The sequence below is a fragment of the Pseudophryne corroboree genome, chromosome 11 (genome assembly GCF_028390025.1).
Source record: "Pseudophryne corroboree isolate aPseCor3 chromosome 11, aPseCor3.hap2, whole genome shotgun sequence".
Classification (NCBI taxonomy): Eukaryota; Metazoa; Chordata; class Amphibia; order Anura; family Myobatrachidae; genus Pseudophryne; species Pseudophryne corroboree.
This window is the reverse complement of record NC_086454.1, coordinates 68,502,619-68,528,744: the sequence shown is the minus strand read 5'-3', so window position 1 is coordinate 68,528,744 and position 26,126 is coordinate 68,502,619. Positions and strand designations below refer to the sequence as shown.

Here is a 26,126-nt window from a genome sequence, read left to right as displayed (position 1 = left end):
CAAGCCTCAGTTAGGATACTGTGCCCGGACGAGCGTACACAATAAGGAAGGATTTTGAATCCCGGGTAAGACTCATACCAGCCACACCAATCACACTGTACAACCTGTGATCTGAACCCAGTTAACAGCATGATAACAGCGGAGCCTCTGAAAAGATGGCTCACAACAATAATAACCCGATTTTTGTAACAATAACTATGTACAAGTATTGCAGACAATCCGCACTTGGGATGGGCGCCCAGCATCCACTACGGACTACGAGAAATAGAATTATCGGTAAGTAAATTCTTATTTTCTCTGACGTCCTAAGTGGATGCTGGGGACTCCGTCAGGACCATGGGGATTATACCAAAGCTCCCAAACGGGCGGGAGAGTGCGGATGACTCTGCAGCACCGAATGAGAGAACTCCAGGTCCTCCTCAGCCAGGGTGTGCCCCTGACCAAGTAGCAGCTCGGCAAAGTTGTAAAGCCGAGACCCCTCGGGCAGCCGCCCAAGATGAGCCCACCTTCCTTGTGGAATGGGCATTTACATTTTTTGGCTGTGGCAGGCCTGCCACAGAATGTGCAAGCTTAATTGTACTACACATCCAACTAGCAATCGTCTGCTTAGAAGCAAGAGCACCCAGTTTTTTGGGTGCCTACAGGATAACAGCAAGTCAGTTTTCCTGACTCCAGCCGTCCTGGAAACCTATATTTTCAGGGCCCTGACAACATCTAGCAACTTGGAGTCCTCCAAGTCCCTAGTAGCCGCAGGTACCACAATAAGCTGGTGCAGGTGAAACGCTGACACCACCTTAGGGAGAAACTGGGGACGAGTCCGCAGCTCTGCCCTGTCCGAATGGACAATCAGATATGGGCTTTGTGAGACAAAGCCGCCAATTCTGACACTCGCCTGGCCGAGGTCAGGGCCAACAGCATGGTCACTTTTCATGTGAGATATTTCAAATCCACAGATTTGAGCGGTTTAAACCAATGTGATTTGAGGAATCCCAGAACTACGTTGAGATCCCACAGTGCCACTGGAGGCACAAAAGGGGGTTGTATATGCAGTACTCCCTTGACAAACTTCTGGACTTCAGGAACTGAAGCCAATTCTTTCTGGAAGAAAATTGACAGGGCCGAAATTTGAACCTTAATGGACCCCAATTTGAGGCCCATAGACACTCCTGTTTGCAGGAAATGCAGGAATCGACCGAGTTGAAATTTCTTCGTGGGGCCTTCCTGGCCTCACACCACGCAACATATTTTCGCCACATGTGGTGATAATGTTGTGCGGTCACCTCCTTCCTGGCTTTGACCAGGGTAGGAATGACCTCTTCCGGAATGCCTTTTTCCCTTAGGATCCGGCGTTCCACCGCCATGCCGTCAAACGCAGCCACGGTAAGTCTTGGAACAGACATGGTACTTGCTGAAGCAAGTCCCTTCTTAGCGGCAGAGGCCATGAGTCCTCTGTGAGCATTTCTTGAAGTTCCGGGTACCAAGTCCTTCTTGGCCAATCCGGAGCCACGAGTATAGTTCTTACTCCTCTACGTCTTATAATTCTCAGTACCTTGGGTATGAGAAGCAGAGGAGGGAACACATACACCGACTGGTACACCCACGGTGTTACCAGAACGTCCACAGCTATTGCCTGAGGGTCTCTTGACCTGGCGCAATACCTGTCCAGTTTTTTGTTCAGGCGAGACGCGATCATGTCCACCTTTGGTCTTTCCCAACGGTTCACAATCATGTGGAAGACTTCCCGATGAAGTCCCCACTCTCCCGGGTGGAGGTCGTGCCTGCTGAGGAAGTCTGCTTCCCAGTTGTCCACTCCCGGAATGAACACTGCTGACAGTGCTATCACATGATTTTCCGCCCAGCGAAGAATCCTTGCAGTTTCTGCCATTGCCCTCCTGCTTCTTGTGCCGCCCTGTCTGTTTACGTGGGCGACTGCCGTGATGTTGTCCCACTGGATCAATACCGGCTGACCTTGAAGCAGAGGTCTTGCTAAGCTTAGAGCATTGTAAATTGTCCTTAGCTCCAGTATATTTATGTGGAGAGAAGTCTCCAGACTTGATCACACTCCCTGGAAATTTTTTCCCTGTGTGACTGCTCCCCAGCCTCTCAGGCTGGCATCCGTGGTTACCAGGACCCAGTCCTGAATGCCGAATCTGCGGCCCTTTAGTAGATGAGCACTCTGCAGCCACCGCAGAAGAAACACCCTTGTCCTTGGAGACAGGGTTATCCGCTGATGCATCTGAAGATGCGATCCGGACCATTTTTCCAGCAGATCCCACTGAAAAGTTCTTGCGTGAAATCTGCCGAATGGAATCGCTTCGTAAGAAGCCACCATTTTTCCCAGGACCCTTGTGCAATGATGCACTGACACTTTTCCTGGTTTTAGGAGGTTCCTGACTAGCTCGGATAACTCCCTGGCTTTCTTCTCCGGGAGAAACACCCTTTTCTGGACTGTGTCCAGAATCATCCCTAGGAACAGCAGACGTGTCGTCGGAAACAGCTGCGATTTTGGAATATTTAGAATCCACCCGTGCTGTCGTAGAACTACTTGAGATAGTGCTACTCCGACCTCCAACTGTTCTCTGGACCTTGCCCTTATCAGGAGATCGTCCATTTTCTTTGAAGAAGAATCATCATTTCGGCCATTACCTTGGTAAAGACCCGGGGTGCCGTGGACAATCCAAACGGCAGCGTCTGAAACTGATAGTGACAGTTCTGTACCACGAACCTGAGGTACCCTTGGTGAGAAGGGCAAATTGGGACATGGAGGTAAGCATCCCTGATGTCCAGGGACACCATATAGTCCCCTTCTTCCTGGTTCGCTATCACTGCTCTGAGTGACTCCATCTTGATTTGAACCTTTGTATGTAAGTGTTCTCACCGAGCCGTCTGGCTTCAGTACCACAATATAGTGTGGAATAATACCCCTTTCCTTGTTGTAGGAGGGGTACTTTGATTATCACCTGCTGGGAATACAGCTTGTGAATTGTTTCCACTACTGCCTCCCTGTCGGAGGGAGACGTTGGTAAAGCAGACTTCAGGAACCTGCGAGGGGGAGACGTCTCGAATTTCCAATCTGTACCCCTGGGATACTACTTGTAGGATCCAGGGGTCCACTTGCGAGTGAGGCCACTGCGTGCTGAAACTCTTGAGACGACCCCCCACCGCACCTGAGTCCGCTTGTACGGCCCCAGCGTCATGCTGAGGACTTGGCAGAAGCGGTGGAGGGCTTCTGTTCCTGGGAATGGGCTGCTTGCTGCAGTCTTCTTCCCTTTCCTCTAACCCTGGGCAGATATGACTGGCCTTTTGCCCGCTTGCCCTTATGGGGACGAAAGGACTGAGGCTGAAAAGACGGTGTCTTTTTCTGCTGAGATGTGACTTGGGGTAAAAAAGGTGGATTTTCCAGCTGTTGCCGTGGCCACCAGGTCCGATGGACCGACCCCAAATAACTCCTCCCCTTTATACGGCAATACTTCCATGTGCCGTTTGGAATCTGCATCACCTGACCACTGTCGTGTCCATAAACATCTTCTGGCAGATATGGACATCGCACTTACTCTTGATGCCAGAGTGCAAATATCCCTCTGTGCATCTCGCATATATAGAAATGCATCCTTTAAATGCTCTATAGTCAATAAAATACTGTCCCTGTCAAGGGTATCAATATTTTCAGTCAGGGAATCCGACCAAGCCACCCCAGCGCTGCACATCCAGGCTGAGGCGATCGCTGGTCGCAGTATAACACCAGTATGTGTGTATATACTTTTTAGGATATTTTCCAGCCTCCTATCAGTTGGCTCCTTGAGGGCGGCCGTATCTGGAGACCATAACGCCACTTGATAAGCGTGTGAGCGTCTTATCCACCCTAAGGGGTGTTTCCCAACGCGCCCTAACTTCTGGCGGGAAAGGGTATACCGCCAATAATTTTCTATCGGGGGAAACCCACGCATCATCACACACTTCATTTAATTTATCTGATTCAGGAAAAACTACAGGTAGTTTTTTCACACCCCACATAATACCCTTTTTTGTGGTACTTGTAGTATCAGAAATATGTAACACCTCCTTCATTGCCCTTAACATGTAAAGTGTGGCCCTAAAGGAAAATACGTTTGTTTCTTCACCGTCGACACTGGAGTCAGTGTCCGTGTCTGTGTCAACCGACTGAGGTAAATGGGCGTTTTAAAGCCCCTGACGGTGTTTGAGACGCCTGGACAGGTACTAATTTGTTTGCCGGCCGTCTCATGTCGTCAACCGACCTTGCAGCGTGTTGACATTATCACGTAATTCCCTAAATACGCCATCCATTCCGGTGTCGACTCCCTAGAGAGTGACATCACCATTACAGGCAATTGCTCCGCCTCCTCACCAACATCGTCCTCATACATGTCGACACACACGTACCGACACACAGCACACACACAGGGAATGCTCTGATAGAGGACAGGACCCCACTAGCCCTTTGGGGAGACAGAGGGAGAGTTTGCCAGCACACACCAAAACGCTATAATTATACAGGGACAACCTTTATATAAGTGTTTTCCCTTATAGCATCTTAATATATAAGCATATCGCCAAATAAGTGCCCCCCCTCTCTGTTTTAACCCTGTTTCTGTAGTGCAGTGCAGGGGAGAGCCTGGGAGCCTTCCCACCAGCAGTTCTGTGAGGGAAAATGGCGCTGTGTGCTGAGGAGAATAGGCCCCGCCCCCTTTTCGGCGGGCTTCTTCTCCCGTTTTTCTGACAACCTGGCAGGGGTTAAATACATCCATATAGCCCCAGAGGCTATATGTGATGTATTTTTAGCCAGTATAGGTACTTTCATTGCTGCCCAGGGCGCCCCCCCCCAGCGCCCTGCACCCTCAGTGACCGTTGGTGTGAAGTGTGCTGAGAGCAATGGCGCACAGCTGCAGTGCTGTGCGCTACCTCATGAAGACTGAGAAGTCTTCAGCCGCCGATTTCTGGACCTCTTCTCTCTTCAGCATCTGCAAGGGGGTCGGCGGCGCGGCTCCGGTGACCCATCCAGGCTGTACCTGTGATCGTCCCTCTGGAGCTAGTGTCCAGTAGCCTAAGAAGCCAATCCATCCTGCACGCAGGTGAGTTCACTTCTTCTCCCCTAAGTCCCTCGTTGCAGTGAGCCTGTTGCCAGCAGGACTCACTGAAAATAAAAAACCTAATAAAACTTTTACTCTAAGCAGCTCTTTAGGAGAGCCACCTAGATTGCACCCTTCTCGGCCGGGCACAAAAACCTAACTGAGGCTTGGAGGAGGGTCATAGGGGGAGGAGCCAGTGCACACCACCTGATCCTAAAGCTTTTATTTTTGTGCCCTGTCTCCTGCGGAGCCGCTATTCCCCATGGTCCTGACGGAGTCCCCAGCATCCACTTAGGACGTCAGAGAAATATATATATATATATATATATATATATATACATACATACACACATATATTACAAACATTTCTGTGCCCGCCCCCCGTTTTTGTGAAGGACCAGCGTGTCATACATAGAAAATGGCGCTGTGTGAACTGAGAGGACTAAGCCCCGACCCCTCAATGGCGCGCTTCAGTCCCACTTTTTTTTAACTAAATCTTTATACTGGCGGGGTTAGGACAGTGCCTAGGCACCTATGTCCCCTCTTGCCTGTCTTATTTTTGAGGTTTAGATGCTGCCCAGGGCGCGCCCCTCCCGCCCCGCACCCTGCAGTGCTGTTTTGTGTGGGAGCATGGCGCGCAGCGTGCGATCGCTGTGCGGTACCTCATAAGCCGTCAATGAAGTATTCTTTTCTTCTACTCACCCGTCTTCTGACTTCTGGCTCTGCAAGGGGGGTGACGGCCAGCTCTGGGAATGAGCCCCGAGGCGTACCTAGTGATCAAACCCTCAGGAGCTAATGGTGTCCTGTAGCCAAAGAAGCAGAGCCTTGAAACTCACAGAAGTAGGTCTGACTTCTCTCCCCTAAGTCCCACGAAGCAGGGAGACTTGTCAGCAGTTCTCCCTGAAAATAAAAAAACCTAACAAAGTCTTTTCAGAGAAACTCAGTAGAGCTCCTCAGAGTGCATCCAGTCTGCCTGGGTACAGATCTAAACTGGAGGAGGGGCATAGAGGGAGGAGACAGTTCTCACCAATTCAGTCTTAAAGTGCCCATGTCACCTGCGGATCCAGTCTATACCCCATGGTTCTTGATGTGACCCCAGCATCCTCTAGGACGTATGAGAAAAATATCTGCTACTTTGAAGGTCCCAATGAGCACATCCGTAAATGGAAAAAGTTCGGAACCACCAGGACTCTTCCTCAAGCTGGCTGGGTGTTTAGACTGCGTGATCGGGGGCAACCACTATGGCATTTAACACTTTATTTTGGGTCCAGACCTATAATGGACCATCCACAAAAGGATTAAAAATGTCCAAAAATACTTTTAAGTTATATTACAGCTTTCTCCGGTTTTCAACCCCCCAAAAAAATAAAAGGCAACCTCTTCTTTTAGAATTGCTAATTATCAAGTATGAGTTTCCTTTACATGGAAGGTGATGGCTTTGGCTTGTCCTGTACATGACATCTACATTGTGATATTGTGTTGGTATCATAGAGAAAACAAAATATTCTACCTAAAAAAAATAAGCCATGTTAGGCACTTAGATATTACATCCATCTAGAAGTTAACAAAATTTCATGTTAAAACTTGTACAAATGTCCCGAAGGTGATAGTGTAATGGCCCTAATATTAGATAACAACCTTATCAACTGGCCTTAGGAGCTCAAAGCATTTTTTTTATATAGGTAAAATTTTTCAAATGGTATTTATATTTTCCTTATGTCTAAAGAAGTGGTTGCCAAATGCGGCCCTCAAGGCACCCCAACAGTCCAGGTCTTAAAGATATCCATGCTTAGGCACAGGTAACTTAAATCAGTACCTCAGTTTGATTAGACCATCCGGCACCAGGCAGGATATCCCTAAAACCTGGACTGTCGGGGTGCCTTGAGGACAGTGGGGCAGATGTATTAACCTAGAGAAGGCATAAGGAAGTAATAAACCAGTGATATGTGCAAGGTGATAAAGGCACCAGCCAATCAGATCCTAACTGTTCATTTACACATTGGCTGGTGCCTTTATCACCTTGTACATATCACTGGTTTATCACTTCCTTATGCCTTCTCCAGGTTAATACATCTGCCCCAATATTTGGGAACCACTGGTCTAAAGATTTTTTTTTATGTACAAAAAAAATAAAAAAGCCTACTGACTGCAATAAACACCCACAATATAACTTATTTTTGTTTTTGTGTGTGTATCCTAACCCCCCACCCCCTTCCCCACACATGAATTCTCTTTCTGGGTCTCCATGTCTCCCTCCCCAATGTAATTATATCTGACGCGCAGCCAAGTCCACCTGGAGGCTGCAATGCTTGGCAGTTTCAGCAATAATAGCGGCGTGCACATGAATTATGCTGATGTAGTCTTTATCTGCACTTCCTTTTATTACATACATTTATACTCGGCTGGTGTTTCAGGCTGTAGAATCACTGAACTTGGAGGCAGACACACCACATAACAAGTGTAGTAATAAAGTGTTTTATTGTGACTGGTGAGAGAATCTCCATCGCAGAACTGACAGTGCAACAACTGAGTGGACATCATAATCCATGGCCGATACTGGTCCCCGAAACACACGGCAGTAAAAACATCTAACCCTCCAACAGGGACCTGAAAAATAGTAATAAAATACATTGGTTATGCCCTAATGTACTGGGGAAAACCTCCACCCACCAAACCTCTGACATCAATGTATTAAATAAACAATCATATTACACATCTTATACAGGACAGAACTCCCCCCCCCCCCCCCCATAAAAAATAATAATAATAATAATCTAAAAAAAAAATTTTTTTGAGACAGCAATACAGAGACTGAGCAGCAGTCACACAGAAATAAAACTATTACTGCGGATATAAAACACTGACATTCAGTGGCTTTTAATATTTTAATCAACCATACAACAGTAGCCTAGTAAATAAACATTATGCCAACGATAGCCTTAATAAACTCAATCGTGCCTGCTGAGGACAGTTGGAATCAGGGCAGCAGCAGGGGAGAAGGCAGAATAGCAGCAGGGCATATCAGAGATACTAGGACACCAGACTTTACATACAGATCAATAATCAACGTTCTTAAAGAACTACTTCATGCTAAAACACCCCCCCACCCGATAATCATAAACAACTGGATTCCCAAGGTAAAAACATTGGACAGGATGTAATGAAGTCCGGTTTGGCGGCCGTGGCATGGTTTAGCCTTGTACATGATTGCCCCTTTAAAAAACGTCTGATGTCGTCCAGCATCCCACACGGCCACCGAAGTCGGACCTCATTATACCCGGCCCATTGTTCGCAATAGAACTGACCCTCACCAGTTTTTGTTTTTTTTACACTTTCCATGGCAACAATGACACCAAATATGTTCGAGGAAACAATACTTTTTTTTTTTTTTTTTTTTTCAGCTCTGCACCTAAAAAATACTTAAAATTACATAACGTAGTTTAATTGTAAAAGTTATGACTGAAGTTCCATGACCCTGAATTGTACCTCGGCAAAGCCATGGGTTGGGGGTGAAATCAGCCTGTGAGGAGGACAAGATGAAGTGCCATTGCTGGCGTTTCTACTCCATTGCAACAGCCATTGGGTCCCCCTCCCTCACAGCTAAATTACTTCACTCCCTAGGAGTGGCATCTGTCTCCTCTCTCTTGTCTGAATCCCAAGAGTTACACATAAACAGGCCTTAACCACACCATGATTTCTCACACGTTAGTTCTAGGGGGCTTAGTCTGGTGCCAATGTTTAATAACTCGAATACCCCTTTTACACCAAAATCCCGGGTTTTGACCTGGGATTTGGAACACGGGTCAATACTGCACAGACCCCTTTCATACCGCAGCTCCAACCACAGTTATTCCCGGGTCGGTGGTGTTCACACTGCACACATTTGCACTGGAACTCTTCTGCTAGAGCTTGGAGATGACATTGGCAATGTAGCCTTGTACCCGCAGAAAAATAAATCTTAATGACTTTGGCAGATATCTGACTTCCTCTTCCTTTCTTTTACATTAAATATAGATTCAATATTTCAAATACACACTTCTATCAATATCTACAACTCCAGACCTTTCATGCTTCTGCATCATCTGCAATGCTGGCCCCCACCACCTGTGAACCCTTCTGCCTTGGACAATCCCATAGGACTTGTCTCTGTACTGTATGCTGAACTTAAATCATCAGGACCTGCCCCATTAAATCACCATGAACGAGCTTTGGTGAGGGATCTGGGAGAGACTTCGGACAATGAGAAATGGAAATAAATGGGACAAAACACAGTTTCTAGTTCAATTGTGTCAAAATGAAAGAACGTAGGCCTGGTTCTTAGTCGTTCTGAAGTGCAAAAGAACTTATGAATAGTAGCAGAGTTAAAACAGCCAATGCGTTCAGTGCATGAGTTGTATGAAGGGTCTGTAATGGTAATGGAGTACTGTGCATGCCGGATCTTGAGCAAACAGGCTCTAGTAAAAATAAGAATTTACTTACCGATAATTCTATTTCTCGGAGTCCGTAGTGGATGCTGGGGTTCCTGAAAGGACCATGGGGAATAGCGGCTCCGCAGGAGACAGGGCACAAAAAAGTAAAGCTTTTACCAGATCAGGTGGTGTGCACTGGCTCCTCCCCCTATGACCCTCCTCCAGACTCCAGTTAGGTACTGTGCCCGGACGAGCGTACACAATAAGGGAGGCAATTTGAATCCCGGGTAAGACTCATACCAGCCACACCAATCACACCGTACAACCTGTGATCTAAACCCAGTTAACAGTATGATAACAGAAAGAGCCTCTTAAAGATGGCTCCTTAACAATATAACCCGAATTTGTTAACAATAACTATGTACAGTATTGCAGATAATCCGCACTTGGGATGGGCGCCCAGCATCCACTACGGACTCCGAGAAATAGAATTATCGGTAAGTAAATTCTTATTTTCTCTATCGTCCTAAGTGGATGCTGGGGTTCCTGAAAGGACCATGGGGATTATACCAAAGCTCCCAAACGGGCGGGAGAGTGCGGATGACTCTGCAGCACCGAATGAGAGAATTCCAAGTCCTCTTTTGCCAGGGTATCAAATTTGTAGAATTTTACAAACGTGTTTTCCCCCGACCACGTAGCTGCTCGGCAGAATTGTAATGCCGAGACCCCTCGGGCAGCCGCCCAAGATGAGCCCACCTTCCTTGTGGAATGGGCCTTAACAGATTTAGGCTGTGGCAGGCCTGCCACAGAATGAGCAAGTTGAATTGTGTTACAAATCCAACGAGCAATCGTCTGCTTAGAAGCAGGGGCACCCAACTTGTTGGGTGCATATAGTATCAACAGCGAGTCAGATTTTCTGACTTCAGCCGTCCTTGAAATGTATATTTTTAAGGCTCTGACAACGTCCAACAACTTGGAGTCCTCCAAGTCGCCAGTGGCCGCAGGCACCACAATAGGTTGGTTCAGGTGAAACGCTGATACCACCTTAGGGAGAAAATGCGGACGAGTCCTCAGTTCTGCCCTATCCGAATGGAAGATTAGATAAGGGCTTTTATAAGATAAAGCCGCCAATTCAGATACTTTCCTGGCGGAAGCCAGGGCCAGTAACATAGTCACTTTCCATGTGAGATATTTAAAATCCACCTTATTCAATGGTTCAAACCAATGGGATTTGAGGAAATCTAAAACTACATTTAGATCCCACGGTGCCACCGGAGGCCCACAGGAGGCTGTATATGCAGTACTCCTTTAACAAAAGTCTGTACCTCAGGAACTGAGGCCAATTCTTTTTGGAAGAATATTGACAGGGCCGAAATTTGAACCTTAATAGATCTCAATTTGAGACCCATAGACAATCCTGATTGTAGGAAATGTAGGAAACGACCCAGTTGAAATTCCTCCGTCGGAACACTCCGATCCTCGCACCACGCGACATATTTTCGCCAAATGCGGTGATAATGTTTCGCGGTGACTTCCTTCCTTGCCTTAATCAAGGTAGGAATGACTTCTTCTGGAATGCCTTTCCCTTTTAGGATCTGGCGTTCAACCGCCATGCCGTCAAACGCAGCCGCGGTAAGTCTTGAAAGAGACAGGGACCCTGTTGTAGCAGGTCCCTTCTCAGAAGTAGAGGGCACGGGTCGTCCGTGACCAACTCTTGAAGTTCCGGGTACCAAGTCCTTCTTGGCCAATCCGGAGCCACTAGTATTGTTCTTACTCCTCTTCACCGTATAATCTTCAATACCGTTGGTATGAGAGGCAGAGGAGGAAACACATATACTGATTTGTACACCCAAGGTGTTACCAGTGCGTCCACAGCTATTGCCTGTGGATCTCTTGACCTGGCGCAATACTTGTCCAGTTTCTTGTTGAGGCGAGACGCCATCATGTCTACCATTGGTCTTTCCCAACAGTTTATTAGCATGTGGAAGACTTCTGGATGAAGACCCCCCTCTCCCGGGTGAATATCGTGTCTGCTGAGGAAGTCTGCTTCCCAGTTGTCCACGCCCGGGAAGAACACTGCTGACAGTGCTATTACGTGATTCTCCGCCCAGCGAAGAATCTTGGCAGCTTCTGCCATTGCACTCCTGCTTCTTGTGCCGCCCTGTCTGTTTACATGGGCGACCGCCGTGATGTTGTCCGACTGAATCAACACCGGTTTTCCTTGCAGGAGTGGTTCCGCCTGGCTTAGAGCATTTTAGATTGCTCTTAGTACCAGAATGTTTATGTGAAGAGACTTTTCCAGGTTCGTCCATACCCCCTGGAAGTTTCTGCCTTGTGTGACTGCTCCCCAACCTCTCAGGCTGGCGTCCGTGGTCACCAGGATCAAATCCTGTATGCCGAATCTGCGGCCCTCCAATAGATGAGCCTTTTGCAACCACCACAGAAGATATACCCTTGTCCTTGGCGACAGGGTTATTCGCAGGTGCATCTGAGGATGCGACCCTGACCATTTGTCCAACAGATCCCTTTGGAAAATTCTTGCATGGAATCTGCCGAATGGAATTGCTTCGTAAAAAGCCACCATTTTTCCCAGGACTCTTGTGCATTGATGTACAGACACCTTTCCTGGTTTTAGGAGGTTCCTGACAGGTCGGATAACTCCTTGGCTTTTTCCTCGGGAAGAAAAACCTTTTCCTGAACCGTGTCCAGAATCATCCCTAGGAACAGCAGACGTATCGTCGGAAAACAGCTGCGATTCTTGGAATATTTAGAATCCAGTCGTGCCGTCGAAGAACTACTTTAGATAGTGCTCTTCCGACCTCCAACTGTTCTCTGGAACTTGCCCTTTTTAGGTCGTGCAAGTAAGGGATAATTTAGATGCCTTTTTTCTTTGAAGAAACATCTTTTCGGCCATTACCTTGGTAAAAAGGCCCGGGGTGCCGTGGATAATTCAAACGGCATCGTCTGAAACTGATATTGACAGTTCTGTACCACGAACCAGAGGTACCCTTGATGAGAAGGACAAAATTTGGACATGGAGGTAATCCTTGATGTCCAGGGACACCATATAGTCCCCTTTTTTCCGGTTCGCTATCACTGCTCTGAGTGACTTTATCTCGATTTGAACCTTTTATGTAAGTGTTCAAAACATTTTAGATTTAGACTATGTGTCACCAAGCCGTCTGGCTTCAGTACCACAATATAGTGTGGAAAAATAATACCCTTTTCCTTGTCGTAGGAGGGGTACTTTGATTATCACCCGCTGGATATACAGCTTGTGAATTGTTTCCAATGCTGCCTCCCTGTCGGAGGGAGCCGTTGGTAAAGCAGACTTCAGGAACCTGCGAGGAGAAGATGTCTCGACTCTCCAATCTTTACCCCTGGGATAATACTCGTACGATCTAGGGGTCAACTTGCGAGTGATCCCACTGCGCCCTGAGACTCTTGAGACTACCCCCCCACCTTGAGTCCGCTTGCACGGCCCCAGCGTCATGCTGAGGACTTGGCAGACGCGGTGGAGGGCTTCTTTTCCTGGGAAAGGGCTGCCTGCTGCAGTCTACTTCCCTTACCTCTATGTCTGGGCAGATATGACTGGCCTTTTGCCTGCATGCCCTCATGGGAAAGGAAAGATTGAGGCTGAAAAGACGGTGTCTTTTTTAGCTGAGATGTAACTTGGGGTAAAAAAAAAGGTTGGATTTCCCAGCTGTTGCTGTGGTCCCCAGGTCCGATGGACCGACCCCCAAATAACTCCTTCCCTTTATACAGCAATACTTCCATCTGCCGTATGGGATCTGTATCACCTGACCACTGTCGTGTCCCTGACATCTTCTGGGAGATATGGACAACGCACTTATCTTGATGCCAGAGAGCAAATATCCCTCTGTGCATCTCACATACATATATATAGAATGCATCCTATTAAATGCTCTACATGAATAAAATATTTTCAGTCAGGGAATCCGACCAAGCCAACCCAGCACTGCATCTCCAGGCTGATGGCGATCGCTGGTCGCAGTATAACCACCGTATGTGTGTATATACTTTTTAGGATATTTTTCCAGCTTCCTATCAGCTGGCTCCTTGAGGGCGGCCGTATCTGGAGACGGTAACGCCACTTGATAAGCGTGTGAGCGCCTTATCACCCTAAGGGGTGTTTCCCAACGTACCCTAATTTCTGGCGGGAAAGGGTATAACGCCAATATTTGCTATCGGGGTAACCCTACGCATCATCACACACTTCATGTTATTTTATCTGATTCAGGAAAAACTACAGGTAGTTTTTTCACTCCCACATAATACCCTTTCTTGTGGTACTTGTAGTATCAGAAACACGTAACACCTCCTTCATTGCCCTTAACGTGTGGCCCTAATGAGAAATACGTTTGTTTATTCACCGTCGACACTGTATTCAGTGTCCGTGTCTGTGTCTGTGTCGACCGACTGAGGTAAATGGGCGTTTTTAAAACCCCTGACGGTGTTTCTGAGACGCCTGGACCGGTCCTAATAGATTGTCGGCCGTCTCATGTCGTCAACCGACCTTGCAGCGTGTTGACATTCTCACGTAATTCTCTAAATAAGCCATCCATTCCGGTGTCGACTCCCTAGAGAGTGACATCACCATTACAGGCAATTTCTCCGCCTCCTCACCAACATCGTCCTCATACATGTCGACACACACGTACCGACACACAGCACACACACCGGGAATGCTCTGACAGAGGACAGGACCCACTAGCCCTTTGGGGAGACAGAGGGAGAGTCTGCCAGCACACACCAAAAACGCTATAATTATATAGGGACAACCTTATATAAGTGTTTCTCCCTTATAGCATCTTTTATATATATACAATATCGCCAAAATCAGTGCCCCCCCTCTCTGTTTTAACCCTGTTTCTGTAGTGCAGTGCAGGGGAGAGCCTGGGAGCCTTCTCTCCAGCTTTTCTGTGAGAGAAAATGGCGCTGTGTGCTGAGGAGATAGGCCCCGCCCCTTTTTCGGCGGGCTCGTCTCCCGCTATTTTTGAAGTTAGGCAGGGGTTAAATATCTCCATATAGCCTCTGTGGGCTATATGTGAGGTATTTTTTGCCTCTAATAAGGTTTTTATTTGCCTCTCAGAGCGCCCCCCCCAGCGCTCTGCACCCTCAGTGACTGTTGTGTGAAGTGTGCTGAGAGGAAAATGGCGCACAGCTGCAGTGCTGTGCGCTACCTTTAGAAGACTGCAGGAGTCTTCAGCCGCCGATTCTGGACCTCTTCTGTCTTCAGCATCTGCAAGGGGGCCGGCGGCGCGGCTCCGGTGACCATCCAGGCTGTACCTGTGATCGTCCCTCTGGAGCTTGATGTCCAGTAGCCAAGAAGCCAATCCATCCTGCACGCAGGTGAGTTGACTCCTTCTCCCCTCAGTCCCTCGCTGCAGTGATCCTGTTGCCAGCAGGAATCACTGTAACATAAAAAACCTAGCTAAACTTTCTCTAAGCAGCTCTTTAGGAGAGCCACCTAGATTGCACCCTTCTCAGCCGGGCACAAAAATCTAACTGGAGTCTGGAGGAGGGTCATAGGGGGAGGAGCCAGTGCACACCACCTGATCTGGTAAAAGCTTTACTTTTTTGTGCCCTGTCTCCTGCGGAGCCGCTATTCCCCATGGTCCTTTCAGGAACCCCAGCATCCACTTAGGACGATAGAGAAATGGGCAGTTACTGCACAGACACATGAAACAGATGCACTGCGTGGGTGTGTGGCCTGATTTATGAGCTTGTTTGAGGTGTGCAGATGGACATAGGACCCCTGTTTCAGACAGATACTTTGCGCCCAGCATGATGAGACCAGAAAAACAGTGGCTGATGTGACGGATATTTTTATTCGCAGTAAGTATTAAAACTGGCTTCTGCACTTTCAGATGGTTTGTGTCACACTCAGAATCAGGCTTAATGCCTAAAAACTCCTATATATGTGGTACGTAGTCCGCACCTCTATGTATACATTTTCTACTATATCCGTTTGGTCAGATATCACTAAGTGTTTGTTCTTTCTCCTAAAACTAGAGATCCTCTTCTCTTGCGGGTTCCAGCTTTTCCTCAAAAAAATAAAAAAACAAAACAAATCAATTTGCCATTTTGTTTCAGCGACAAATCGCTGCAGGCACGTTGCGGCCTACTCCCCTCACTCTACAAGCAGTTAACAATTGAACTTGGCAAACATATCACATGGAATATAACACAGGCATCCTCCACCATTCATTCATTCATATTTTTTTATTTTCTATAGTCTGCATACCTCCCAACATGACCCTCTCCAGGAAGGACACAATGCTCTGCTCCTGGACTTTTTTCTTAAGTTATGATTGCCAGCACCTGTGCTGAAACACCTTTCTTATCCATGAACCTGTTCAACACAGGTGCCAGCAATCATACATTAAGAGAAAAGTCCAGAAGCAGAGCATTGTGTCCCTCCTGGAGAGGGTCATGTTGGGAGGTATGAGTCTGGGAACCTACTATAACACTCATATCCTTTTCTCTGGTATGTCGTTGGGATCCCGGCATTCAGTATCCTGCCAGTCAGACTGCCGGAATCCTGAATGTAAGTATCCCAGGGAGGGTTAGGCTGCGGGGAGGCGAGGTTAGGGTTAGGCTGCAGTGGGAAGGTTAGGTTTAGGCTGCAGGAAGGAAGGGTTAGACTTGGTGGTACCTACCTCTTGCACCCATGGCGGTGTTCCTTCCAAGCAGTCAGGATGCCTGTGTCAGTATTCTAACCACCGGCACCCTGACTGCCGGTATCCCATACCCAACCCCTTTCTCCTTGTGGTCACACAAATCTGAGGCTCAATCCTCCAGCTCCGCCTTCCTCTCTCCCTTTCGTTGTCTGCCACATCACCTCATTTCCACTTTTCCTTTCCGGTCTCTACTTGTTTTTGTTGCTTTACTGTATTTTACTGAATGTCACTTTCAGTTTGGATTTTAGATCCAGCTTTACGGTTTTAAATTGACAAGGACATTGCTTGTTATGTGCCTTTTTTTCTGACTAAAGACAGAACATCTTGTTATCAATCCAGCCTTCGTGTGGAGTAGGCAAGGATGAGAAAATCTGTAGCCAATCAGATTGTTAGTCGTCTCAACACGACCATAATGGTTTATTATTATTATTATCATCATCATCATCCTTTATTTGGCTTCCACAAGGTATCCGTAGCACCAAATTTCAGAGCAACACAAGAAAACGGACTTAAAATTTAAGACAATATAGGACAAGTACAGGGAATATAAACAGAAGCTTTAGAAGACAATGAAATAAGTTTCAGGGCAGCAGAAAACCAAGGGATTTGATGCAGTTGAAGGGAGTATTGAAAAGAAGATAGGTTAAGTAAGAGACAGATAAGCACATGAGAGTAGAGGATCCTGCTCGTGAAAGCTTACATTCTAAAAGGGGGAAGGGCAAACAGACAGGGGTGACACAGATGGGGGTCGAGAGAGAGCACTGGTCTGAGGACTTAGGATGAGAGATGGTTGGGTTTGGTGAAGCGGGTCTTGAGAGCCTGTTTTAAGTTTTGTGAGTCTGAGTGAAAAAAGGCAGAGAATTCCAGAGAAAGGCCGCAGCACGTGTGTATGTGTGTGTATGTATATATATATATATATATATATATATATATATATATATATATATATATATATATATATATATAGTGCCATAGAACAGGAGTGTGACTGTCTTGTTGGAGGAACTGGGGGCAGGATAGTGTCAAAATGTGAGTAAATAGACGGAGGAAAGCCATATGCCTCAGACGGAGAGTTAGATATAATAATAGTCACACTGATGTAGGAAGACCGTGCTGTCAAACACATCTCTGTGTGAAATTACAATATTTTATCCCCTGCCTCTGCAATGCCCCTACTTTGTGTATTGCTTGGCTAAATAATAGTTTGGCTCACCAAGCAGCTACGTCCATGGTGTATAGGTGATGAGCACACTCTATGCCAGGAGCTTCTATTAAATCCTGGCATATCTAATTAATACAATGCCTTGATATATACATAATATACTTCTGGTAACAATCATAATAGAAGCATAATTTACTTACCCCGGAGGTCACACATAGATCCCGACCCACAACAGAAGAAACAAGACCCCAAATCCCATGAAGAGCGATGCTACCAGAGAAATAAGCAGCTCCTTATACACATCTCTTGTGTATTTTGTGGATGTCACCTCATAGCTATAAGTCAAACATTTAGGAAAACAAGGAAGAGATGGGAAGATGGCGATTGGCTGATTAATGCTGGGTAGTTAGACCATGGCTGGTATAGCAAGGATTCTCCAACCCTGCTGTACGCTATTCCCAGCAGTTACGCTGACAGTAAAAGAACACACACAAGTGATCACAGCTAATAAACCAGATGCTTAAGCAAATTTACACTGTATGTGGCATTAAACTACGTAAGTGAGTACAACGGCAACAAACAGCCTAAACATCTATTAAACAGTAATGTGCTTTAGTTTGTCAGACAGTAATGTCCTAGTTTTTAACATTTGCAGAAATTCTGGCGGTAAACTGCATATGTTCCGGCCTACGTTAGAAGACTTGAGGTGAGATGTAATAGCATCAGAGATTGCCGGAGGAGCAGGATGTCAGACGTTTTTATTTACAGCGGCAGGCATTTACATGGCGTGGTTCTGTCTTTTAAAAGACTGCTGCTTTACAAAAACCGCCTTAGATCGGCCGGCATCCCGCCCCTCCATCAATCTCGGATGCTATTACATCTCGCCTTTGGTGTTTGGATATCCAGTCTATAGGTCGACAAGGTTTCTAGGTCGACATGACAAAAGGTTGACACGAGTTTTTCACAATGTTTTCCTTTTTTTTTTTTTTATACTTTTTCATACTTTACGATCCACGTGGACTACAAGTGGGAACTATAATCTGTGCTGAGCACAGCGACGTGCCTTGCCCGATGCATTGCAAGCCGTACGAGGGGACACAGAGTGATGGGGAACCCCAATTAGTGCACTATGAAGAAAACGACACTTAATTTTGCTTTAAAAATTTTTTTTTTTAAATCACGTCGACCTTTTGTCATGTCGACTTTGCTCATGTTGACCTATTTTGGGCGTCAACCCTATGAACCACACCCGGTGTTTGTGAGGTGTAGCAAATAAGAGATTGTGGGAATACATGAAGGAATGTAGGGACTCTTCCTGATGTCTGCTTGTGCATCAACAATCTCAATATGTAGCTACCGTAGCATAGAGTGAACTCCTCATTTTCCAGGGACCAGCGACTGGACATCCCTGTTGCGCACCACAGAGTAAAGGTGTGTACACACAGTGAGATTTCGCTCTTACGATTCTGACTATATAGTCAAAATCGTAAGAAAAGTTAGTGCAGATCGCAAGGTGAAAGTCACCTTGCGATCCCGATGCGCGGTCGGCATCGCAAGAATAGACTGTGCAGGCAAGTCAATCTTGACTATATCTATAGAAGATAGTCAAAATTGACAGACAAAATCGCAGTCACACACTCATTATGTGCTTGCGATACTGACTATGTGCCGACCCAGCCCCTGTCGCATAGTGAGAATCAGGCATAGCCCGAATCTCCCCGTGTGTACACACCCTGAGATGATCAGTATTTTTAGAACATATTTGTATTGCAATAAAAGGATACACAAAGAACCATGCTGTGAAAAACATGCCGATAGCCAGAAGCACAACTGTGAGGTGCGGGAACACTGCCGGATTCACCGGGCTTGTATATCGGCTCATTGCTTCCAGCTCCTGTGGATAAAGAAGGAAGAAGCCGGTGAGGAGAACTAGAACAAGCAGCACTCCTAGAATACGTTACAATTCATCAAATGGAATAGATCCTTGTAATGTTTTGCAGACATGTCTTAGAAGGTTTACACATGCAATGCAAGTGGACAAAAATATTAAATTCCCTTCCCGCCCCACATAACTAGTGTTTATCATGAGTTTGTCCTCAGCTAGAGCATTGTAACAACCTGCATACACATACGGCATAACTTCAGGAACACAGCCATGGTGAACATAACTACAGCCATAGGTGTATTTATAATGTGTGCGGTGCATACGGGGGACCCACCGCACACTGTGCACCAACTTTTTTCAATACTTACCCTCCAAAGTCCCACGTCACAGTAGCACTGCAGAAACCACTGGGAAAATGGCACGTTGACCATTTTCCTGATGTTAAACTAGGGGTGGGCAACATGCGGCCCGATCGTGCCCCACCAGAGTGCAATGACAAGCGGCCCGACAGGCCGCTTGTCATTGCACTGCTCTCAGACGTGGCGCCGCTGAGGAAATCCCGTTCACGTCACAGGGTCAGCTGACCGGGATTTCCTGTTACCATGCGCACGCTGGGCGGCACGGGGGGGACGGGCACTGCAGTGAGCAGGAGCGGCGGCTGAGTGAGGAGAAGAAGCGGTGGCCAGCAAGCGGGAGCAGGAGAGGCCACAGCAGCAGCAGCGCGGATCATCGGACAGTGGGGATCGTCTGCCACTGTGACAAACAGGTAAACCCCCTGTCCAGCCAGCCCCTGGATCAGCGCTTCAGCTGCCATATAGGTTTAGGGGTGGGGAGGCCGCGGAGTTAAAATCTGCAATGTGGGTTTAGGGGAGGGGAGGGGGAAGGGACTGTCTGCCATAATGTGTAAAAAAGGGGGACGATGTCTGCCGTAATGTGTAAAAAGGGGGGCACTGTGTCGTAATGTGTAAAAACGGGGGCACTGTCTGCCGTATTGTGTAAAAACGGGGGACGATGTCTGCCGTAATGTGTAAAAACGGGGGACGCTGTCTGCCGTAATGTGTAAAAAGGGGGACGCTGTCTGCCGTAATGTGTAAAAAGGGGGACGCTGTCTGCCGTAATGTGTAAAAAGGGGGACGCTGTCTGCCGTAATGTGTAAAAAGGGGGACGCTGTCTGCCGTAATGTGTAAAAAGGGGGACGCTGTCTGCCGTAATGTGTAAAAAGGGGGACGCTGTCTGCCGTAATGTGTAAAAAGGGGGACGCTGTCTGCCGTAATGTGTAAAAAAAAGGGCACGCTGTCTGCCGTAATGTGTAAAAAGGGGACTCTTTTTGAGTATTTTGTGTGTGGCCCTCGAATATTCGCTGGAAGTGTTAAGCGGCCCCCCAGCTGAAATAATTGCCCACCCCTGTGTTAAACGCATGTGCAGTAGGAAAATAAGTGGGAAATGGTTGCAGCGCCATTTTGACAAAGATCTGTACACTAGACTCTGGGACAGCGCTACGGTCCCCTAGTGACTAGAGTAAAGAGAGTTGCTGGCTAGAGAGGAGGGCGCCCAGAAAGAGACTGCACTCCAGCCTCCTCCTCTCTGAGGCCCAGATTTATCTCGCATGGAGAGTGATAAATTTCACAGTGATAAAGTACCAACCAATCAGCTGCCATGTTACAGGCTGTCTTTGAAAAGTGACAGGAGATAATTGGTTGGTACTTTATCACCCTGGAGTTTATCACTCTCCAAGGTTTGATAAATCTGGGCCTCAAGATGCCCTTGACTATAGCGACCCATAAATACACTGACTTGGATAGGCTATATTCACCATAATGGTTATGTCAATCACTGTGTTTCTACCATAGTAACTAGAAATGATTATTACTAGCTTTCCTGTTGCTTTAATTGGACATTTCCTTAATGACTTGGCCACCTGTGTCACTCAGAGCCATTTCACACGTGCCATCCCTGCCCTATCACACACAACGGCTTTGAACGTGTTTAATGCTGTGCACACGCGCAGCAGCAAAAGCAAGAAATGCCGTTTTTGTGTAAAAGAGGCGATTCACACACTTAATCCACTGCATTCAGGGATGCCATGGCCCGGCAGCCGTCCTATTCAGTGGATAGATCACAAAAGGACCCATCGGGGCTGAGTATTCATTACAATTCCGGCACAGCTAAAAGCCGCCTGGGAGTTTGCAGTGCCGGCTAGTGTGAAAGGGGCCTATGGCTAATTTCACACACTCCAGTTTTGACCGGCCAGCAAAAATCAGCACAGAAGTCTGACTTTTTTTTTGCCGGCCGGCAGTGCCTTTTACACACACAACAGCTTTGAGCTGTGTTTAATGCTGAGCACATGCGCAGCAGTACCAGTGACACATAAACACGGTGTGTGTGCACATACACACACACACACACACACACACACACACACTACACTGGTTTCAAGGATGGCACAGCACGGCAGCCGTCCTCTTCAGGAGATAGATCCGGCTGCTACACGCCGACCGTGCCGTGTGAAAGAATCCCGGCACGGCAAGAAGCTGTCCAGGAGTTTGCCGTGCCAGACAAAAGCGGCTAGTGTGAAATAGCCCTTAGGGTCGTACGTAGTGACACCAGAGATGCCAGCTGATCTCTGACTATTGTAAAAGGGGCAATGATTTGCAAGGCAAAACTATGCCTTGTAAGTGATTACCACTTTGAAAAAACATCTGAGCATCATTAAATCCAGCCCCGATTCTGTGTTTTGCGTAGCTTCCAACAGAGTTCATACGGCTGATTCACCAATACAGCTTTAGAGATGGATTATTGAAGTATGTGAAAGTAAGGGGTGTCCTAGAGATCATTAGGAGTAAAGGCACGTGCTGTATACATACAGCAAAACGCCAATACTACCAACATGTACAAGATCATTTAGCTGTGCCCTACTGTCACCAGAAACCACTAGTATTGTGTAAGAATTATAGGGGTATATGCAATTGCGGTCGAATTCCCGAAAATGTCGAAAAACGGGACATTTTCGCAAAAAAAAAAAAATTCGACAATGCAATTCAGTACTTTCCGTCAAAAAAACGGACTTTCCAAATTCGACATTTGTCAAATTCGACATTTCTGCAATGGTACAAATGCGGCAATTCGACAAAAGTATGTTCAATTGAAGTTTGGAAATTCGACAACAGTGCTTTTAGACAGTAAATTCGTCATTTTCAATCCGCCACACTTTGGTGGCGGAATCTAATAAAAAAAAATTAAAACATGTTTTTTTTGGTGTTTTTTTTATTGGTAATAGCATATCTATTTATATTAGAAGGGATTAGGTACTTGGATTGTCTTTTTTGGAGGCACAAGTATTATTTATATATTTTTTAAAATATTTTTATTTTTATTTTTTTAAATGGAATGGTAAAAATCTGAAAAAAAAATTGCGTGGGGTCCCCCCTCCTAAGCATAACCAGCCTCGGGCTCTTCGAGCCGGTCCTGGTTCTAAAAATCCGGGGGGGGGGGAATGACAGGGGATCCCCCGTATTTTTAAAACCAGCACCGGGCTCTGCGCCTGGTGCAAAAAAATACGGGGGACAAAAAGAGTAGGGGTCCCCCGTATTTTTTACACCAGCATCGGGCTCCACTAGCTGGACAGATAATGCCACAGCCGGGGGTCACTTTTATACAGCGCCCTGCGGCCGTGGCATTAAATATCCAACTAGTCACCCCTGGCCGGGGTACCCTGGGGGAGTGGGGACCCCTTCAATCAAGGGGTCCCCCCCCCCCAGCCACCCAAGGGCCAGGGGTGAAGCCCGAGGCTGTCCCCCCAATCAAAGGGCTGCGGATGGGGGGCTGATAGCCTTGAGAAAATTGCAAGAATATTGTTTTTTCCAGTAGTACTACAAGTCCCAGCAAGCCTCCCCCGCAAGCTGGTACTTGGAGAACCACAAGTACCAGCATGCGGGAGAAACACTGGCTCGCTGGTACCTGTAGTTCTACTGGGGAAAAAATACCCAAATAAAAACAGGACACGCACACCTTGAAAGTACAACTTTATTTCACACATGTCGACACACACACATACTTACCTATGTTGACACGACGTTCGGTCCACTTGTCCAAGTAGAATCCACGTGTACCTGTGAATAAAATTATACTCACCTCAATCCAGTGTCCGGATCTTTTAAAATAATCCTCGTACTTGGCACACAAAAAAAACGAACACCCGGACCAAACGGACTGAAAGGGGTCCCCTGTTTACACATGGGACCCCTTTCCACGAATGCCGGGACCCCACGTGACTCCTGTCACAGAGGTCCCTTCAGCCAATCAGGAAGCGCCACTTCGTGGCACTCACCTGATTGGCTGTATGCGCGTCTGCTGGCAGACAGCGCATCGCACAGCTCCCTCCATTAGTTTCAATGATGGGAACTTTGCCGTCAGCGGTGGGGTTACCCGCGGTCAGCCGCTGACCGCGGGTGACCTCACCGCTGACCGCAAAGTTCCCACCATTGAATATAATGGAGAGGCTTTGCGATGCGCTGTCTGACAGCTCAGACGCGCATAGCCAATCAGCAGAGTGCCAGGACGTTGCGCTCGCTGATTGGCTGAAGGGACCTCTGTGACAGGAGTCACGTGGGGTCCCGGCATTCGTGGAAAGGGGTCCCATGTGTAAACATGGGACCCCTTTCAGTCCGTTTGGTCCGGGTGTTCGTTTTTTTTTTTTTGCCAAGTACGAGGATTATTTTAAAAGATCCGGACACTGGATTGAGGCGAGTATAATTTTATTCACAGGTACACGTGGATTCTACTTGGACAAGTGGACCGAACGTCGTGTCAACATAGGTAAGTATGTGTGTGTGTGTCGACATGTGTGAAATAAAGTTGTACGTGTCCTGTTTTTATTTGGGTATTTTTTTTCCAGTAGAACTACAGGTACCAGCGGGCCCGTTTTTCTCCCGCATGCTGGTACTTGTGGTTCTCCAAGTACCAGCTTGCGGGGAGGCTTGCTGGGACTTGTAGTACTACTGGAAAAAACAATATTCTTGCAATTTTCTCAAGGCTATCAGCCCCCCATCCGCAGCCTTTGGATGGGGGGGGGTCAGCCTCGGGCTTCACCCCTGGCCCTTGGGTGGCTGGGGGGGGACCTCTTGATTGAAGGGGTCCCCACTCCCCCAGGGTACCCCGGCCAGGGGTGACCAGTTGGATATTTAATGCTACGGCCGCAGGGCGCTGTATAAGAGTGACCCCCGGCTGTGGCATTATCTGTCCAGCTAGTGGAGCCCGATGCTGGTGTAAAAAATACGGGGGACCCCTACTCTTTTTGTCCCCCGTATTTTTTGCACCAGCACCAGGCGCAGAGCCCGGTGCTGGTTTTAAAAATACGGGGGATCCCCTGTCATTTCCCCCCCCGGATTTTTAGAACCAGGACCGGCTCGAAGAGCCCGAGGCTGGTTATGCTTTGAAGGGGGGACCCCACGCAATTTTTTTCCAGGGTTTTTTCCGTTTTTTTAAAAACCGGATCAAAATCCGTCAAATCGGCCGTTTTTCGACAGCAGGACTGTCGAATCCGTTTTTTTATTGAATATGTTGAATTCCGGCACCCACTTGCCGGAATTCGGCGGTCGAATTGTGTCGAATTAAAAAACGGGCGAAAAATTGCCGCGATTCGCCGCTAATTGCATATACCCCATAGTGTCTCCGACATCACTATGCCAGTGAAATGAATGAACACTTTACACAGTGCACCCTTCTCTTGGCCAGGAAGCTCAAACGCAGTTATAACACCTCACCTAACAACACATAGCCAGATATACACATTTACTGCTGTGGAGTGTGAGCAGTAATCACATCAACACCTGTACAGGAATGCCTTGAAATAGCCTAAATGCGCACAGTGTGCTTCAGCCCTGCGTCCACCTGTGTACAGTTACACACTGACAACACGGATTTCTTGTCTTCTCTACTAAAAGCAATTACATAGATTTGTATTACAAGATAATAACCATAATCCCTACATATGCTACTGCAATAGTGTGTGCCAGGCTTTGGAAAATGTGGCTTATTGCAAACAATGTAATTGTATCTGAAAATGTATATATGGAGACAATACCAGAGAATGCACAAAGTTCCGCTTACTCAGACGATGTGTTGGCGCTGCTTCAATTAATGGGGTCACACTAAGCAGCGCTTGAAAAGGAAATCTCACTTTATCAACTATATAGGATTATTTTGTTACTTTTTTACATCCCACTACTGCATAATCTATGTGCAATTACAGGTCTCAGCATCAAGTCATCACCAGAGACATTCTGCTGCTGAGGAATAGGAATCACTGACCCCGGACACTGGGAAAGGGTCTCTTTATTTCCCTTTATTAATGTCTCCTCTGTAGTAATGTAGACAGGTGCTTATGGAAAGATGATAGGGACATGTGTAAGGATGACTGCAAGTCAGAAATGATGGGCAGCCGTCACTGCAAATACAGGCAGCAGACTCCGGGGCAGGATTAGACAACATGGCCCCTACAGGTATAGGGGGACTACAAGTCCCAGCACCCTGCCAATTTGAGGCAGGGAAGACTTTGCCAGAAGTGGATCCCCATACACAAGAGTGTATGATATGTAGGAGCAGCAATGGTCAGGTACACACACACACACGGCTGGTGGCCACTGCCACCAGTCACTGTCCTCACCATGTCTCCGGTGATGACGCTGCTCCCGGCTCCGCCACGTCTCCCACGGCAGGTAATAAGGATGAGAAGGAAGGCTGGGAACGGAAGGAATGGAACGTCGTTCTCAAGAAGCCAATCCCAGAGGCCGAGACAGCGAGCACCCAATCACAGCGCAGCACCTGTCAACCCCGCTGCCAACCGCATCATGGCGCCACTTCCTGAAGACGGATCCATCG

General features: G+C 47.2%; 1 protein-coding gene across 1 annotated transcript; it reads right to left on the bottom strand.

Moving 5' to 3' along the window:
• Positions 1 to 7,546: 7,546 nt before the first annotated feature.
• TMEM258 (transmembrane protein 258) lies at positions 7,547 to 26,045 on the bottom strand. Its single transcript, XM_063944409.1, has 4 exons — positions 25,912 to 26,045; positions 19,147 to 19,256; positions 17,563 to 17,697; positions 7,547 to 7,694 (listed from the first exon to the last, which is right to left on the bottom strand). Exons 1-3 carry the CDS (start codon positions 25,912 to 25,914, stop codon positions 17,571 to 17,573), a joined length of 240 nt encoding a protein of 79 aa, XP_063800479.1. The 5' UTR covers positions 25,915 to 26,045; the 3' UTR covers positions 7,547 to 7,694; positions 17,563 to 17,570.
• Positions 26,046 to 26,126: the final 81 nt, after the last annotated feature.

What these genes read in the sequence shown, in the direction of transcription:
- TMEM258 (XM_063944409.1), bottom strand. An exon ending in TTCACAGCATGGTTCTTTGT is followed by an intron (nt 17,698 to 19,146) that starts GTATCCTTTTAT and finishes TTTGACTTATAG; the next exon opens with CTATGAGGTGACATCCACAA.